Source organism: Gobio gobio (genome assembly GCF_949357685.1).
Source record: "Gobio gobio genome assembly, chromosome: 4".
Taxonomy (NCBI): domain Eukaryota; kingdom Metazoa; phylum Chordata; class Actinopteri; order Cypriniformes; family Gobionidae; genus Gobio; species Gobio gobio.
In genome coordinates this window covers 35,069,216-35,089,185 of record NC_137100.1, presented here as the reverse complement: position 1 = coordinate 35,089,185, position 19,970 = coordinate 35,069,216, and the positions used below count along the sequence as shown (strand labels likewise).

Below are 19,970 nucleotides of genomic sequence, written 5' to 3'. Positions count from 1 at the left end.
CCTCCCCCGTGAATAAATCACCATCCGAATGCACAAGTTTTAGGTTTTATCACCTGAGGTGGCTGCACATTTATTTTTACGGCGCATGACATCATGACCAAACGTTAGCGATTGGTTATGGCAGATCCAGAGTGGCTCTGGGCAGATCCAGTAGTTTTAAACTTCAACAGAGTACCCGCCTTCAAGGAAGTAAACGCTTGTCAATGGAGAGTGGCCTCGCTGTACAAATGAAATGTACCAGAGTCTGGTTGGGGTTGGACCAGGCTAATATACCGCAGTGCCCCCGGAACACTATTTCTAATTTCTGCCAGCGGTTATTTCAACCTTTAAACGAGGAACTTGAACTGATTTGAAATTTTCTTTTCTTTTTTTATTCAACAAATTCATATTATCCCATGCATAATTTGAACTAGAAAATGTCAAGACACATTTTATGTTTGTGTGACAAAAAAAAACTTGCTTGGAAGTTTCAAAAAGGTTTAAAATGTCTTGAAGGTTGAAGGTTTATATGCCGTACAATCAGATAGATGTGAAGACAAAACGATGATGGGAGTTTGAGTACCTTTATTGACAAAAAATGTTTTTGTTTATTTTTGTTTTTAGTTATTTTATATTTTTCTGTGATGAAATGCAGCTCTGTTTCAATCTATTGAAGACTAAGAGATTAGTGGTTTATAGAGAAAGACATTGACGTTTGTTTTGATATGATTTAGAGGAGTGTGAAGGGTGTGATAACTTCAAATTATGACTCACCACCGCAACGTGTGCTGACAGCGGCGTGCGTGTGCGTGCGTGATGCGCTACACACTCGCTCCGCTGCACTGTCCTGCTGGAATCTTCAGCAAACACGGAAGACAACACAGCGGTAAAGGCCAAATAATGGTCTGGATAACACAATTGTAGATATCAACAGCGATCCAGATCCATTGAGTCCAGTCCTGTGCGCTCTGCTTCAGCAGTGATGTGAGGTGGGCTTACAGCGCTCTATAGCGCGGCTCTATTTCTACTGGATCAGCAAATACTCTCTGTATAGGTATGCGGTATCAAGTGTTATATGGGTTATTTTTGTACTTCTGTCAGTTCTGCAGGTTTTCGCGCTGGAAGAAGTATACATGACCGAGCAGAATTGGTATTGATTAATTCTGACCTGAAAGACCTGCGCATAGATGTGTTTTGGAAAGGAGTTGAACACACGGGAATCTAAACGGTAGGCAAAATATAGTATTTGCATGTGGAGTAAAAGAAAAGCAAGAATACAAAATGTGAAGTAGTCGTATGGGAGCGTTTTCACGGTGAAGTTACGCATAGTTGTTTTTTGCGGTAGCCTACAAATTATAACTTTAGAACACGATGACATGTTTGATAAATTATCTCGAGCATGGGAAAATATCTATTGTGTCCTCCAGTGATAAATGCAATGCGGGGTTTCGCTCTGATGGCCAAAGAAGCGCGGAAGGGTGCGCGCACACTGCCATGATGACATTGGGCTGCTGCCATGTGATAGGCTATGTACCGAGTTACATTTTTTCTGGGACATGGCTCTGCTTCAACAAAAATATCGCCTACTTTTTAAAAAGCTGAAGAGCAACTAAATGTGATCTGTAAAGGAGTGTAATGACTTTAAAACTTGCCCAGGGTAGCCTAAATTGTATAGTTTTGTAGCGTGAGTACGCGCGCGCACATGACAGCTTTGAACAGAGGTAATGACTGGCAGACTGGCACTGCCTCCACAGAGCTGCCTTTTAAATTCAATTTCTGAAATTGAATTGTTTTAATGTTCGAGATTGCAAACAGATTTGTATTTTTGAATTAAATTAAGTGGAATTAAAATGAATATAAATTCCTATTGTTTTCCCATAAGTAGACCTAAAAGTTATTCAAGACAAGCTTTATATGTTTCTATTACATGTTTGAAAATTTCAGAAAGTTTTGAAGTGTCTTGAAGTTTGAAGATTAGGTAACACTTTACATTAGTTAACATGAACTAATAATGAACTGCACTTATAAACCATTTATTTGTCTTTGTTAATGTTAATTTCAACATGATTGAAATCTTGTTAACATTAGTTAATGCACTGTGAACTAACATGAACAAACCATGAACAACTGGATGAACTAATGTTAACAAAGATTAACTAATGCTGAACAGAGGTGTTGTTCATGGTTAGTTCATGTTAACTAACGCGTTAACTAATACAACCTTATTGTAAAGTGTTACCTTACATTTTTTTTTAAATGTTAATGTTTATTGTGTGAACATTTTTGGCTTTAGTTATTTTATATTTTTCTGCGATGAAAGGGTAAGGAAATGTACCTCAGTAAGGGAAACGTACTGTAAAAGCTATTCATATACTATACTGGCTGTGACGTTACTGAATCCCTTTCAGAGTTTTATAGTGTTTGAGGATCCAATAGAAGTAAATGTGTAGTTCCATAAAATTAATAAAAAAAATTCATGAGTTATAAAACAGCTATTTTTGGATATCAGATTCCAATTATAACTCATTCCAAAATGAATGTCATTTCACATGTGTTTATGACGCAAACAGGCAGTCAAATTTATTATATGACAAGCTGTTTCCGCACAAGGGCAGTGTATTCTCCTCCATTGACTTCCATTCAAACAGAACAGCTTTGGCATTACACATTTTTAAGCTAGTCTTGAAGGGCCCTTGGGGGGAGGTGCTCTGGTGGCCCTTCTCAATGGCCGAGCTGTGTTCACTTGGTCTGTACACCATCAGTTACTTTATTTGTTTTTTATTTGTTGGTGAATGTTGTCACATAGTCTTCTATGGTGTATTTTGGGCTGTTACGTTCATCATACTGATGTTTGTCCAATAATATATTGGATAGAATATTTGTGAGTATGTGGTTGCCCTGAGAATGTTATAGTCAAATCTGTTATAAATGCAAATTTTATGGGTATACCTAACTGCCATTTACTGTAATTGGTTTGATGAATGTTTTGAATAATTGGAGCCAGATTCTAATTGGAATGTACTTTTTTTTTTTTTAATTTATGGATTCTTTGTGGTTTTGTTCATTCACAACAAAAGAAAAATGGCCCGTTGTGCTGATTTTTAGACCAAGTTTGATTAAGTTGCCTAACTAATAAAAATGTGTGAGATCTGAGCCGTTTTCAAAGATCATGACGTTCATGTTTTGATAGTTTACTGTCAGGTCTGACAATAACTCTCTGTTAAAAAAGCCAAAAGCTGTTGTGTTTTTGTGTCAGTGTGTTCTCTGCATTGTCTAACAAACAGAGCGGTCTGTTGAAAGGCTTGTCTGAGCACAGCGCCCCATTTACGCTTTCTAGCAACATTGTGCACTTCTGCTCTGAAACTAATAAATAACCTCAGGCCTTCAGAGGAGGGGCATAGTTCATTTCCACATTGTAAAATGTCTTTTTTTAATTTTTTATATGACTTTAATTGAGTTAAATGATGGTATACATTATATTCTCCAGACTCAGAGTTCCACTGAATTGTTTATTATCTATGATTGGACTGTTATAAACACTGAGATACCGGAATACCATAAAAGAAAAACCATTGACACTTCCTGACACTCCTCTGCGAGTCTGAACAGGACTTGCCTGATTCCTTTTCTGGAAAATTCAGTTATTCAGTTGTGGTTTGATTAGAGCCTTTCTGAGATCCAAAGTTGTTATTCAGAGAGCAGTCTTGCTAATGGTGACCCACTTTTGCTTAATGCAGTATTCACTCTGTTAGATTATAAAGGTGCTGCCGACAGATCTTATGCTGACTTGTAGTTTAACATCAATTTCATCCAGTTTATTTAATGAAATTAGTTGCTTGTGTTGTTTTAAGTGCTGGTCGGTCTTATCTCATTCTAATTTTAATCTGAAAACTTTCACCTAAAATGTTACTTGGTGCTTGTAATGATACAAAATGTGCAGGTTGCAGTGTAATTTAATGAATCAGTTGGTTGTTCTCTGACTCTGTTTATCTATGGTTCATCACTATCTTGCTCAGTTTAGTGAGTGCACAATCATGCGCACATTTGCCATGCACACTCAACATTCACATGCTTTCTTTTGGGTCTTTCATGTGCATGTTATAAAAATATCTTGAACAGTGAAAAGCTGATGAACTTTTACTACTGTTTGTAAAAGAAAATTGACACTTTCCAAACAAATCAAGTCAAGACAGGCGCTAGTTAGGATAGTTCACCCAAATATGGTAATTGTCATCAATTACTCACAAATGTCATTCCACACCTTTTTTACACAAAAGAAGATATTTTGAAGAACATTTGGAACAAAAAAAAAAAAAAAACGTTACCATTGACTTATAAAAAACAGATTGAGAAAAATATCTTCTTTTATGTTCTTTTATGCCATAAAGGTCAGAAAGGACATGAGTAATGTGTAATGAGTAATGCGTAATCCTTTAATGATGAAGAGAACTTAACTATATGATAAACCTTTATGTTTTGCTACATTTGTGAATAGGAGCGATCTGAAAATGTCAGTCGTTACCATGATTTTGTATAAAAATAGTAATTACCGTTTAAAAACATTACTTCTGGTCTATTAGAATGTTTAAAATCTTACAAAGAATGTACTTTACAAATCACATGATCAAACTAGAATAGCCACATGCTTGAATGACCCACATACAGCGCTGTGTTGATTAAATCTGTTAGGCAAGACACACAACACCCAATTGACACATCTAGGATCAGTATTATTTAAGGGAAATGATGTGTGAACGCACTGTAGTTTATTTCCTTGAACATTTCAGAGCCTCTCTGACTTTAGCTGGGTCACTTATGCAACAGCGAGGTGGCTTTTCCCACACTTGAGATGGAAACACTGGCCTTTGTTTTAGGTCTGAGTGTGTGCCAATTAAACTAACCTTGATAAAAGTCAAGGCTGAAGGAAATACACACACACACACACACACACCAGGATATAGTTAACTGATTCAACTCCAGAAGTATGATTTAATGCTAAAGGTATGCGTTACAAGTCATGCTCTAGAGCCCCTGATGTATTGTCACACACTGCAGGTCTTACGGTCTGTTAAACCTTTCAGCACACAAAGAAACACACTAACACATGCACTCAAAAGTTTGGAGTCCACTATCAGCAAACACATGGAGACATGATACAGTCCTATGAGTGCAAGTCAAACATGCCAAGACTAACAACAACCCCTGATTATTTGCTCTGACTCTTTTCCAAATTATAGTTTGTTTATCATCTCTCACTCCTTATTAAATTTTGTAGCATTTTTCTGTTGTCTTCCCTTCTCAAAGTAAATCCCACTTTTAACTTTGACCTAAAGAACGGATGGGTTTCATCTTTTTGTAATGTGATATAGTTGTTTTATTTTTACTCTTAAGGTTGTCTCAGTTCCTTTGTAAATAAAAACAAGCAAACAAAAAGATCAGATTTTGGGGTCAGATTTTTAACTCTTTCCCCACCACTGACGGAAATTGCCGTCATTTATGAGACAACGCTTCTCCCGCCATTGACAGAATTTTCCGTCTTCCCATGTTTTCACTGTTATAGGGCGCTAGGGCACATCTTCTGAAAGAGTACTGAATCTCCTGATCAAAACGCATGCCAAAAAGAAGCAGAAAAAAGTGATGGCATTAGGGTTACCACCCGTCCGATGAAATATGGAATCGTCCCGTATTTACAGGCAAAATTATTTGTCCCGTAGTTTACATATCACACATGGTTCAATTAACACATAAGGATTTTGCATTGTGGAGAATACTAATGGCAAATATAAAGAAATACATTTCACAATAAGTAGTAGTGATGTGTCGTTTTGAACGAATCTTTAATGTGACTCGAGAGCAACAGGTTGTCTCAGAGCGAGTCGTTCATTTTGTGTTGACTGCACATGCGCAACATCCCATATGTTCTGTACAGGTTACAGAAATGAGTCATTCGTTCATCAAGTCCCAGCCCCATAGGCAAGGCTATGCAGTCACCGGAAACAGAAAAGATTAGTTCATCTCTCGAGTCTTCTCGTTCGAGTCGTTCGTTCGTATGTTGCGAGACACTGCACAGGGAAGCGGTCATGTGAAAAAAGAACTCGAACGAGAAGACTCGAGAGATGAACTAATCTTTTCTGTTTCCAGTGACTGCATAGCCTTGCCTATGGCGCTGGGTCTTGATGAAAGAATGACTAAAACCAGAAGACTCGAGAGATGAATTAATCTTTTCTGTTTCCGGACGCATGTTTACATATGAGGCTGTCACGGCCCAGATCAGACATGATGACCGAACTAACGGCTCATAGCCGAAGACACGAGAGGTGAACTAAACTTTCCAGGGAACAGACGTGTTTAAATGTGACAAAAGAGAGAACGATTTGGATCGGGAGGTGAGGTGAACTAACAGACTGCATACATAGCTTGAAGACCCAGCTTAAAGGGTTAGTTCACCCAAAAATGAAAATTCTGTCATTAATTACTTACCCTCATGTCGTTCGACACCCTTAAGACCTCCATTCATCTTCGGAAGACAAATGAAGATATTTTAGTTGAAATCCGATGGCTCAGAAAGGCCTCCATTGGCACAATGCACGATACACTCTCAAGACCCTTAAAAGGTACTAAAGACGTCGTTACAAAGTCCATCTCACTACAGTGGTTCTAAAATAACTTTATAAAGCGACGAGAATAGTTTTTGAACACAAAAAAAACTAAATAACGACTTATATAGTGATGACCGATTTCAAAATAATGCATCATGAAGCTTCGAGGCGTTATGAATCAGTGAGTCGATTCAGCGGTTTGAATCGCCAAAGTCACGTGATTTCAGCAGTTTGGCGGTTTGACACGCGATCCGAATCATGATTCGACTAGCTGATTCATAACGCTTTGAAGCTTCATGATGCATTATTTTGAAATCGGTCATCGCTATATAAGTCGTTATTTAGTTTTTTTTTTTTATAACAGGCTTTTTGTTGTTGTTTAAAAGCAGAGACTATTCTGGGGGCCATGAAAATTTTGTTGAAAACGCTGGCTGGGAAAGAGTTTCTTATGTTCACCAAATCTGCATTTATTTGATAAAAATGTAATGTTTTTGCAGTAAAATCTGTAATATTTTATATTATAATTAAAAGAACTGTTTTCTATTTGAATATATTTCCAATGTGTAATTTATTCTTGTGAACGGAAAATCTATGATTAAATCAGTGCTGCTTTGTGTCAAACGTGTTCAGTTAGTTTGTACTACAGTGTATGTGCTAAATACTCTTTCTCTCCAAAACTGCAGGCAGACTGGATTGGACTGGACTAGCAGTGACTATAAGGATGTCCGAATTGTTGTCCTGATACTATCTTTCTGCATGTGGCCTGCAAATGTGAATTCTGGGCTTTATATATGAAGAGACACACTGAACCAATGAAGAATTTTTCATGAGAGAGAATCAAAAAAGTATCCTGACTTTTCCATTTGGATTGATTTTGAATGCTAAGTGCATTGTGATTTTTGTCTCTTCTTCACGTGTGCAGTCCATTTATTCTTTTCACCTTTCCTCTCATCCGTTCACCCTGCTGCAAGGTCTGTCTCTCTGTTGTGCTGGAGGACGCAGTGGGTCAGACATGTCTGCCAAGGCTCCCATATACCTTAAACGACGAAGTCGTAAAGGAAAGAAGGAAAAGCTGCGTGACCTTCTTTCATCCGACATGATCAGCCCTCCGCTGGGAGACTTCAGACACACCATCCACATTGGCAGTGGGGGAGGCGCCGACGATCTTTTCGGTGACCTGTCTTTCCTACAAGGTAAATTTCACCTGTTACCAGGGCAGCAAGGTCATCAAGGGTCATTCCAACTAAGTCGCACAGCGAGTGTATGCAGTCACCCACCCGCCAGTGAGAGCTCGCCTCTGCTGAAAAACGCCCTGTCACTTCCTATCATTGGAGGGGTGCAGGCGCTCACCCTCCCGGCTGTGACTTCAGCAGCAATGGTGACGGCTGAGGTCCCAACAGCCCTGACAACAACCCAATCGCCCCCAACATCTCCGTCTCTCGCGCCACCTCCCAAACCTCCCAGACTGCACCTGGAAGAGAGGAACGTGTCACAACATACATCGCTTCCTGCATCTCCAAACCGCTGTCCACTTAATTTGCACACATTTGGGCCGAGTCCAGATACTGAGGAAGATGAGAAATTTGTGAAGGATGGAGATGGGGAAGAAAGGCCTTATTTGTCCAACGCCGGCTCTATGCTGTCCCTCCATCTGGACTTGGGACCATCCATCCTAGAGGATGTGCTTCAGATCATGGACAACCAGAGAACAGGGACGTTCAGTGGGCGACTTACACCCAGTGGACGACAAGAGATATATACCTGAAAGTGAACAGTGGGTCGAAGCATGACGGTACATAAATGAGCTAATCACTTTTTTCTTCATATATTAAAACAATTTGCCATCTGAGAGAACTCATTTACCTGCTGTACAATGGCATTTCCTGGAGACTTTGACCTTTTTGCTCACTTTGCAATGCATATAATCTTTGGAAAAAACTTTTGGAAAATACAGGATTTTACCCAATCGAAACTGAATCTATTTCATCATTGGATTTCTCTGTATTCAAATGGATTGTTTTAATTCATCGCTGTTATTTTTGGACTACAAGCAATGTGCCAATTCTGGATTTTGAAACATCTGACAGCATTTTAGCAAACACATCTCAAACTACCTGCATTGAATGTACAGTATGTACTATTACAGAGCAACATACTACAGGCCTCCTGGATTCACTACAGGGAAAGAAAAACTGACATTTTCCTCTTTCAGAGCAGCGATGACATCATCTCCCCCCTCTGTGTTGTTGCAATTTGTGTAATCGGGTAAAAATGCGCAGCTCCTCCCTAATGATCTGGGGACACACACGCGCCAGGAGGCCTGTGTGTCTACACCCTGGGATTTTAACGTTCTCTTTTTGTTGGGAGTAGTCTTCATTGTTCAGAAACCCGAAGGCTGGTTTTTCACTGAGCAGGAATATGGAATGTTTTCCTTTCATAAAATACAATTTTTTTTTTACTGTGTTTGGTTGTTGTTGAGGTTTCTGTGATCCCTCAGGCTTTGACAGATGATCACTTTTCAGGCAGCAGTAGTTTTTCCTTTCTCTGATTGAGCGTGAGCGATGGGGCCTAAAGAAGGGCTTTTGTTACCTTGGTATCCCCCATGTAACCCACCCCACAGGGCTTAATATTGCTCTATGCTTTCCATTCATAGATTTATACTGTAGTATTATTTTCTTGTCAGATTATAAATTAAAATACTTTTTTCAACAAGCTGTCAACAAAAGAGCAAACGCTAACAGAAAGGCACTGTCATATTTCAATCTGCTTTATGTGATGCTACCTTTGCACTATAACAGCTCTAAGAAAACCTACTCTATTCATTTAAACTCATCACTTCTCATATTGAAAGGTACACTATGTAACTTATGACGCTCTAGAGGTTAATAAATAAAACCATGCATCTTGCGTAAGATCATTGTAGCCGGAGCGACTTCTCCGTTAATGTATATGACGAGTCACACGGGTACTGGGCTACTCCGCAGCAGTTTTCCAAATGTTTCAAATATAAACACTCATTATAGGCATACCATACCATAATCGCTGCTTATATAAATTTTGAACAAAAAAAAATGACTTGCAGTACCTTTAACAAAAAATCTATTTGAGATTTGAAACATAACAAAAATCAATAAAAAAAAAAAATTCTCGTCTGAAACGTTTTGTTCCAAGTAGCCATTGTTTCTTACACTGTGTCTACACCCGGACGCAAGCGTTGTCATGTCACGCTGCAACAGCTAGAAGCGGTCCAAAATGGACGCAACAAAGCGACTATTGCAAACCCATTTGTCCAGAAGTAGTAGAAGTAGCGCAAGCACTTGGAGTATGTCAGAAATAGAGCAGGGCATCAGTTTTCTGTCGGAAATGTGTCACATTGCACTGCATCTAGTGTCATCAGCATCATTGAGTATCAGAGTATTTAGTGGTTGTTTCTTTAGGATTCTTGGTTCCTTATTAATTTTGTTACTAGGGAATTGTCTTACAATTTTATCCTTACATTATGAATTCCATTTCCAAAGCTGATCTAAAGAGAGATTAAATCCTATGGTGTACCTTTCCATTCGGCCAAGTATTTATTTTTGTAATTTTTGTAAGCTTAAGACTCATTTCATTACATATATTATTATCATACTGAACAGGGACCTGAATGTTAGACATAGAATGAATAGATTTTATTACTGATCATAACTCTTTAGTAGGCTATTTATTTTGGATTTTCTAAAACTTACCACTACATTAACCATACATTTGTAAATTAAGCAGTTCTCATAGCCACTTTACTCCTCAAATGATTGAAAGAGACTTCACAAAATATCTTCACATTTGTCATTTTTATTGATTACATAAATGCGTGTCAGTTTTTTATACCACATGTATAACTCATAAATGCAGTTGTATGTAATTAAGGGTGATCAAAGTTACTGAGGATCTTATGATTTTGCATCAATGAAGCACAATTACAACAATAAAAAAAAACTACAATACTATTTTAAAGGTGAGACCATTTAACAAGCAATTGGATAAATAAAGATGCAAATATAATGCATTGCTAAAAAAACACACATACCTTAAATATCTCTAAAATACTTCTCTTCTCCACCACAGCAAAAAACTATGATCATTCACGTTGACTAATATTAATGCTATTTTTAGTTCGTGACAAATATAGACTTTTCAAAATTGCATAAATAAACGACATTCCTGACAAAGACTTTTTACCATAAAAATGCATTTTTAGGCTGAAGGGGAAACAGCTGCAAATCTGTTATATCTATATTGTAGCATTGCTGCCTTGTCAATAAAAGTGAATCTTTAATAACTCTGGCTACACATCTTAACTATGCCTCTATAACACCTGTTCAGATTTGCACCATGTCTTGGTTTTTATTGGGCTTTGTCAGATTCTGTACTGGATGTTAAGTGGATGTTTGCTGCTGCTGCACACACTACAATAGACTTAAGAGGGAAAAGACAGAGACAGAAACATAATGGTGAATAAATGCTGATTTCTAATTCAAGTCTGGCTCTCTCTCTCTCTCTCTCTCTCTCTCTCTCTCTCTCTCTCTCTCTCTCTCTCTCTCTCTCTCCTCTCTCCATATAGGTAAGCACAATACATGTTTTATGTGGATTTTATGTGAAAATATATGGATTTGTACTGACTTACCCTGTCCTATATTATTACAACAGAACTATTCAGCTGAGACTAGAATTTATTATGGGTGAAAGAATGAGATTGCAGGTCAGTGCATGAAAAAAGACTGCTCTCACCTGTGAGACTTTTTTCATTGCAAGTCTTAGCACGCATGCCTCTATTACTTGAATCTGTTTTGAATACAAGCAATGTCTTGAATTTGCAATTTTGAGCCTACCTTGTGGCTGGGAGCCAGCCTTGTGGTTTTGTGTGTGTGTGTTCAAGGCACATTAAGAGTTTGAGAGTGTGTGTCTGTGTACTCTGCTTATTTGCAGTAGCCCCTCTATTTTCCGCACAGGCCCTGGGAATCTTTCCAACTGGCTTTATTAACACAGAGCAGCTCAAGTCCCTGACCTTACGATCACAATACCATGGGAACACCAGCTAGGAAGAGGGGAGCAGTTGGAGAGAGTAGGAGGAAGGGAGTATAAGGAAAACGTTTGACGGAAGGTGAACTAGGGCTCGGATGAAGGAAAAGAGGGAGTGGAGAATTGCAGAAGAGCAGATATATTTGGAAGAGATCATTATCACAATCCATGATTGATTTATTAATTAATTTATTTATTATAAAAAAAGATAAATTGATACAAGGCACATTTCTTTGCCTTTTCTCCAGGAAATGAAAGTCAATATGGTCCAATGTTATTTTGGACCTATTGACTTTCATTGTTTAGACAAAAGCAGTTCTTTAACGACATAATAATTAATAAATAATGACAAAATGTTCATTTCTGATTGATCTGTCCTTTTAATAATTAAAATGATCAGACTTAATCACTGTTTTCCTGTGCCAGCAGAAACTGCTGTTAAAAGCTCTAGAACATGGATGGGCTACGTAGCAGAGTTTTTAAACATTTATGATATGAGCCCTAGTTTATTCTTTTGCTTGTATAGAGCTGTCACTTGAATACTTATGAGTTCTGACACATCACTGTCTTCCACTGACTACCTTTCACAACTGTCTTGTTGCTCTAGAGGTACGTAAAAGTCGCATGAATTCTGATGAGACTATTTAGAGTGAAGTCGCAATGCAAAACATCTGACCTGTATTGGATTTAGTACCACACATGGAAGTGACATAATCCGAATTGAAAAGATCAGATTCCATGTGCTTTGTGCTGTTCACACGGTCATGAGAAAAACAGATCGGATTTAGAAAACATTTATACCTGCAGTCTGAACATAGGTCCTGGAGGGCCACTATTCTGTAGAGAGAGTTTAGCTTCAAAATCAAACACACCTGAACCAGTTAATCTTTGACTTCAGGATTACTAGAAAGCTACAGGCAGGTGAGTTTGAGCTAAAATCCACTGGACAGTAGCCCTCCAGGACCGAAGTTGCCCATCCTTGCTCTAGAAGAGTTTAGCTCTGTTCCACAAGCTTCAGTTTAAGGGCGTTTTCACACCTGGCTTGTTTGGAACGTTTGTTTTAGAACCTGGTGCGTTTTCTCCCTTAGTTTGGTCCGTTTAGGCATATATGAACCCTGCAAACATGTTCGGATCTGTTCAATTCATATGGATTATTTTTACGACCTCTAAATGAACTTTTTGAAGCGTCTTCAAAAATCATCAGTTGTGTATCTGTCTATGTAGAGTACAGGAAGCTCCCAGATCTTATTAAAAATAGGCATTGATGTTTCGAAGATGAACGACATGAGGGTAAAAAAATAATAACCCAGCCCAATTTTAGGTAGGATATCGTTCAACAAGCAACTTTTGCCTCTCCAAACCTCTTCAGATGTTCCCGCCTTTACTTGTCTTGCTCAATAACTACTGACAGGTTGTGAATAGTAGACTAGCCACACACAGAGCAAAGCCTTTGACATGTAATTGCTTTTCTCCATGCATTGCAAGAATGTTGTCCCAACAAAGCCTTGATTCCTGCTCTAACTGCATAAATAAAAAACAGACTTGATTTTACTATATACAGTGAGGAAAATAAGTATTTGAACACCCTGCTATTTTGCAAGTTCTCCCACTTAGAAATCATGGAGGGGTCTGAAATTGTCATCATAGGTGCATGTCCACTGTGAGAGACATAATCTAAAAAAAAAAAAATGTTGACCTCTGTAATTGCAAACAAAGGCTACTGTACCAAATATTAACATTGATTTTCTCAGGTGTTCAAATACTTATTTGCAGCTGTATCATACAAAGAAATAGTTAAAAAATAATACATTGTGATTTCTGGATTTTTTTTTTATATTATGTCTCTTACAGTGGACATGCACCTACGATGACAATTTCAGACCCCTCCATGATTTCTAAGTGGGAGAACTTGCAAAATAGCAGGGTGTTCAAATACTTATTTTCCTCACTGTATATATATGTTTAGTGAAATATTAAATGATTAGAGTTGTCTCAATTTAAAAAACATCCTGAGAAATGAATGCAGCCCTTTGGAAGATTCAGTTTGCAGGCCGGTAAGCGCCCTCTGGATGAAGACATCATATAGCATGTTTGCAGGTAATGTTGGGGACAGGCTTTTGCACATTTGTGAATCAAGGCCGCAAAATGGCCATTCTAAAAGATCCCACAAATACAAAAGTGCATATTCACAGACATCCTTAAGCACAACACCAATGCAAAAGACATGCTTTGATGTTCATGGAGTTACAGATACAGATAAAGCATTTGCAGATTGTGAAAAAAGAGACAAATGCACAGAATCTTTGTGCATTTGTGGATTGCCTTGTGTGTATGGCTCTCGTGTGCGTTTGTGAATTGGTGTGCGCATGTGTGGATCTCTTGCATGCCTTTGTGGGAGGTTTTGGATACTGTTTTCACTCCATAGTTTTCAATGTACAGGGTGTGTGTATGTGCATCTTTGTGTGATCTCTCTATCTATAGCCAAGTAGGAGGGAATTACAGCCCTTATATCATGGACTGGCTCTTATGTGTTACTTTCTCCGTCCTCACTCCCATACTAACAGAATGTAACAGATAATAACCACACAAGAAGCTTCTGCAAACACACTCACACGCACGCATATTAAAACATTTCCATGGAATTCTGAAAGTGCTCTGAGGAAGGGAGGATACTGAAAAGTATTCACCATGTGCTCTGTTACTTCAGCGCAGCCTTTGTGAACGTGTCAAAGGCTTTGCTCTGTGTGTTGCAACTATTCATAACCTGTCAGTTGTTATTGAGCAATACCAATAAAAGAGGGAACATATGAAGAGGTTTGGAGAGGTAAAGGTTGTTTGTTGTAAGATAGCCTACCTAAAATTGGGCTGGGTTATTTTTTTTATACCCAGACTGCCGGGTTACATTTCACTGACAGTAGAAATTATGAACCTCCTTACCTATGCTCCTGCTGAGATATAGTAACACACTGCTGGTTAGACATTTAAAACTTGATCGATTTGTCAACGATAATTTTGTCTCCTGTCCTGAGAGAAAACGTCTGGAGGTGATCTTCGTGAATAACTTTAAAGGGTTTTCACCTCAAAATGAAAATTCTGTCGTTATGTAGGCCTCGTTACAAACCCGTAAGACTTTCGTTCATCTTCGAAACACGAATGCCTATTTTAGATCCGTGAGTTTCCTGTAGCCTACTCTACAAAGACAGATACACAAACTGAACTGATGATTTTTGAAGACGCTTCAAAAAGTTAATTTAGAGGTCGTAAAAATAATCCAATGTGATGAACAGATTTAATGTAGGCTTTTATTTGTGGCCTAAATTTTTTTTTTGGGCTGCAGTCATGGTCTCGTCAGATTGACCACTAGTGCCACCTCGTGTCCATTCGTGAACACTACAACACTAAGTGTTGGAATAATATTTAACGGGTTTGGTTTTTTACTTATTGAAGTTAATTTCGCCTGTTTATACGTGTATTCTTTATATATGAAATATAATATATTTAGCAAATGGTAATAATAGTGTAAAAGCTGAATGGAACTAGGAGAGTAGAGGACACTACACCAGGATGGCAGTTTACACACAATACTTTATTCCTACTACAATAGTATCATGTTTAAGAATAGCGATGCTTGTGTACACGTATGTAAAATGAACATTTAACCCCAAAATGTACCCCCCATATTTTACTTACGCCTTTATCTTTCAGCCATGACTTAGCCTACTTTCATTTGTGGAAATGTTATTTAAAAAAAACCCAAAAACAATTATAAACAATATATCCTAGGTGCTGTTTTCAGTATAAGACAGTGAATAAGAATTTGGTCTGTAAAATGAAACAGTATCATAAAAAGTCCATATGACTCATACCACCTATTAGGTCTACAGAGGTTGAGCTGGACTGTCAAGCTCCACCCACTATGTCCAGAGAGGAGGAGCTAGATATTATTTGACTCTGCAGTGAGCTAGGATGTCAATGCTGCGGTTTTCCTGTAGCCTGGCGTGGCCATACTCAATTCTAGTCAGAATTTGAGTCTGGTACCGCTCCATTGAGCTTTGATTATGGGGCGTGTTTCAACCGAGCCAGGAAAGACCTCAATTGGATAGACCCACAACCAATCAGAGCAACGGAGCGACGCGTAACGTTAGTTGTCAAATGTCAACAGAACTCAACTGCACTGTTGCCAAGTCCGTGTTCTTCTCCATGTCCGCGGGTTGAAGCGACCCCAATTATGTGATTATATAAACCCAGGAATGCGAATTTTAGCAGGCAACCTTGCCAAAATAACATATTTTGCCAACCAAACGCCATTTTTTTCCGGAGAACACCCCGGAAAGTTATTGTTTTGGGCTATAGTTTTGAGTAGCAATTGTGCGCGACATTGCAAAAACACTTGGAAACCCTGTCTGCACGCACGCTGGATTAAGTAACGTTACAAGAAAAAGATGAGTGTAAACGATCTTTGCCAGTAATAAAATAATTTAAGTATACACAGAGTACTTACCAACACGATCATCGTTTCTGAGAGAAATAGTGAAGGTGAATGCATATACGAACAAGTTCTCCGTTTAGGATAAGAGCAAATTCAACCCAAGAGCCTTCGATGACGTGGATGATTACGTTACTGTTGATCATCTGTCCATCATCGTCTAAAGCCCGCCCTGACAATTTCATTGGTCCGAACAGTTTCTGTTCGGGCATAATTCCTCCTCTATGGAGCGAGTCCAGACCGAATTGCCCGAGCAAAAAAAATTGTGGGCGGGGCTTAATTCGGCTGGCATCCAGGCTAGTTTTCCTGCGGAATTTGGCTACTTTTAAAATTTTGCAGTGGGGTGAATGAACTGTTGCATAGCATACCTGGCAACCCTAGCAGCGAGCAGCACCACTTGCGATTTCAACTCACTGGCTCGATTTGCTGTAAAGGGAACAATTATTTAAATTTCATTATTTCCCAAACACGCTACAAAAACTTTTTACAAAAACGCACGAGTTGTATGAACCATGACTTAATACATTTCATTTGACTCTTCAATACTAGCAACCAGTACAGTACTTCCCCTTTTGTGTTAAAGGGGTGGTAAACCACGATTTCACTATTGAGCATAAACAACATCTGCAAAGTTACAACGTTCAAAGTTTAAAGCAAAGGGAGATATTTGCTTTTAAAGAAATCAGTTTCTAAGGACTACAGCAAACGGCCGGTAGGCGACTACAGACATTCCTTCAGGGTTGGTGACATCACCAGGCTCAATATTTACATAAACCCCTCCTCCGAGAATATTAAATATGGGGGGTGAGGCCATTTTGTATCGCGGCGCTGTTGTGGTATAGTTAGGCTGGAGTGTTGTTGCTGCAATGCCGACGAAACGCTGTTATTTTCATCCGGATTGCAGGTCTGGGGTACTTGCTTTGTTCAGCCTTCCTTGTGGGACGGGGGTGCGTTGCAGAGCGTTTAATATACAGCATGTTATATGCATGTGTGTTTGAGACGGAGGGGAACAGGCGCGCGCGGGGCTCCCGCAGCACATTTCACGGCGGAAAACTTCCACAAACTTCGCGAGTTCAATACAGGATTCGCACAACGTCAGCTGCGTGAGACAAACACGGCCAGTGTGAATCATGCACGACGTGTGCGGGCCTCCCGCAGCACATTTCACGGAGGAAAACTTCCACAAACTTCGCGAGTTCAATGCAGGATATGCACAACAGCTTGTCCTGAAAGCTGGATTTACCAACAGAAGCTGTTTACACTTCATGTGCACTTTCAGTCTTGTGGACTTACAATGGCCGCTGCGTGCGCGTGTCCGTTAAGTCCACGAGACCGCAGGGTGTCCCATTTGTCATTTTAGGTCTCGCGATCACCCCCTTTGAGGTCGAAATGTATGGAGTGAATTCTGTGCCATAATTAAACAAACAAATCCAGCATTTTGCAAACAAACACATTCTGCTTTGCAAAGGAAAACCTGACTCACAAACAAGCAGAAAGCGATTTGCAAATACAAAGGTCTGTTTTAGCGAAAATGCAAAGGTGTAACAAATATATGTACTGTGTTTTGCAAATAATAAATGAGTGAGCGTACATCATATTTCACAAATAAATACAAACCATCCAAATTCCATGTAACCTTTGAACAAATACCAAATCTAGTCCACACAAATACCTGTCTATTACAATCTCTCAGCTTAATTTTCTCACAAATGCAGTTCGCGCAGATTTTCTCACAAATGCAGTTCGCGCAGATTTTCTCACAAATGCAGTTGAATAACTTCCTCTTGCAAAACAGCAGATGGCGCTTTGGGTCAATTTACGCTAGCCCAATAAGCCCTGAAACATGTTTTCAGCTGACGAAAATGAGCGGTGAACAGCTGAGTTTCTTTCTTACTGTATCTATTATTAATCTTTTTGAGATGTTCACTATGCCAACCCTATTTCAATAAAAAAAAAAATCATAATAATTTAAAGATAATATTGTTTATATGTAATATGGTATCAGTGCAGAATTAGTTACATATTAAATTAGCTAGGGCTAGTTTTTTTCTCATTAAAAATGCATCCATTCTCTATACCATTTATCCACTGTAGTGTAACGGGATATAAAAAATAATCTTTTATGTAATTTGTACATATGATTCAAACATTCAAGAACATTCAAAATAATGTAAGGGTGTATCGTATCACAATAAATTGCAATACTAAAATGCAACAATGTATTGTGGATTAAAGTTTAGACAGATTAGTTTTGTATGAGATATTTTAATGTCACATCAAATATGGTAAATCCTGAAGGGCACACATTTGAGCTTTCATTTTTTTATTAAATATTTTTAATAAGTTAAAAATAAAATATATTTTAAGCAGAGTAGGCTATATTATAAGCAGAATTATGAATATTTATTTTCTGCTGTCACCATTTCCCGGTGGAGAAGGACCAAGCCTGCCTATAAGTTCACATCTGATGCAATATCAAATTTAGCACTTAAATGAACTGTGTTAAAAGTAATAATTAAAAACTATAGCCTAGCATTTGAACTATTTTGGATTTGTTCAAAGTATTGAGGGTGTATTGTACTGTATTGCAAGATCACCATTGTGTATCAAACTCAATTTTGAGATGAATTAATTATTACATGCCTGAAATCTGCTGTTTTGGAAGAGGACGTTGCTCAACTGCATTAGTGAGAAAATCTGCGCAAACTGTATTTGTGAGAAAATCTGCGCAAACTGCAGTTGTGATAAAATCTGTGCGAATTGCATTTGTGATAAAATCTGTGCGAACTGCATTTGTGAGGAAATCTGTGCAAATTGCATTTGTGAGAAAATCTGTGCGAACTGCATTTGTGAGAAAATCTGCGCAAACTGCATTTGTGAGAAAATTAAGCTGAGAGATTGTAATTGACAGGTATTTGTATGGACTAGATTTGGTATTTGTTCAAAGGTTACATGCAATTTGTAGGATCTTTGTATTTATTTGTGAAATATGATGTCATTTACTCACTCATTTATTATTTGCAAAACACAGTACATATATTTGTTACTCCTCTGCGTTTTCACTCAAACTGACCTTTGTATTTGCAAATCGCTTTCTGTTTGTTTGCGAGTCGAGTTTTCCTTTACAAAGCAGATCGTGCTGTTTGGAAAATGCTGGATTTTTTTGTTTAATTATGGCACAAAATTCACTCCATAGAAATGCGCCCTCGCATCGAGTAAACATCGCACTTCTGCCGGGTTACGCAGCGGACTTCTTCCCGGCAGTCAAAGCGGTATTACGTCATGAAAGTGCGGACTCAGAGGAAGACCGTGAGGGTTTAGGCTGCCATTTGGGACAGGGCCTAAATCTGCACACTTGCCCAAACTGCCGTTATAATGAATTACACTGTTATGCTGCACAACAAAGCTCTCACTGTATTCCTATCAATGTTTTTTTTGCTGATAGTTGTGGTGAAAGCATTTGTGAGAGAAATAGCGTTGCAATGACGAGATCACTGCATTCACGCGATCAACAGACTGTCTGTCGACTCGATGCTCATCACTGCAGCTGTTCATGTGATGGGAAAAGATCTAAAAATAATGCTATAATCGACACTTTCATGATTCGTTAATCTCGACATCTGGAATATTAAAAAAACGTAGTAAAAGTATTCGAGGGGGGTTCCACATGTAATACTTATTTCTAATGCAAAGACGTCAGCCAATCACAGCAGTGGGCGTTTACACTCAAGTCTCACAGCAGACACGCCCCTTCAAACAGAGCATTCAAGCCACAGGGCTAAAATCAGGATAGAAAAAGGCCTTTTATTTTCTAAATTATGACATTTTATGGCATAAAAAGCATACTA

The 19,970-nt window shown here is 38.5% G+C and overlaps 2 protein-coding genes across 3 annotated transcripts in view; one reads left to right on the top strand and one right to left on the bottom strand.

Annotated features, from left to right (window-relative positions):
- LOC307124756 (uncharacterized protein) overlaps window positions 1-19,970 on the bottom strand; it is a gene marked incomplete at its 3' end in the record, with an annotated part of 457,096 nt that overhangs the window by 413,005 nt on the left and 24,121 nt on the right. The window lies entirely within an intron of this gene.
- On the top strand, window positions 767-11,087 carry cdc42ep2 (CDC42 effector protein (Rho GTPase binding) 2). Of its 2 annotated transcripts, none has more exons than XM_079815355.1 (4): window positions 767-968; window positions 1,081-1,207; window positions 7,262-7,423; window positions 7,550-11,087. In XM_079815355.1, exons 3-4 carry the CDS (start codon window positions 7,405-7,407, stop codon window positions 8,341-8,343), a joined length of 813 nt encoding a protein of 270 aa, XP_079671481.1. In that variant the 5' UTR covers window positions 767-968; window positions 1,081-1,207; window positions 7,262-7,404; the 3' UTR covers window positions 8,344-11,087. The 2 variants fall into 2 exon arrangements, with proteins under 2 accessions (XP_079671481.1, XP_079671482.1); XM_079815356.1 differs by having other exon boundaries at window positions 770-968; window positions 1,089-1,207.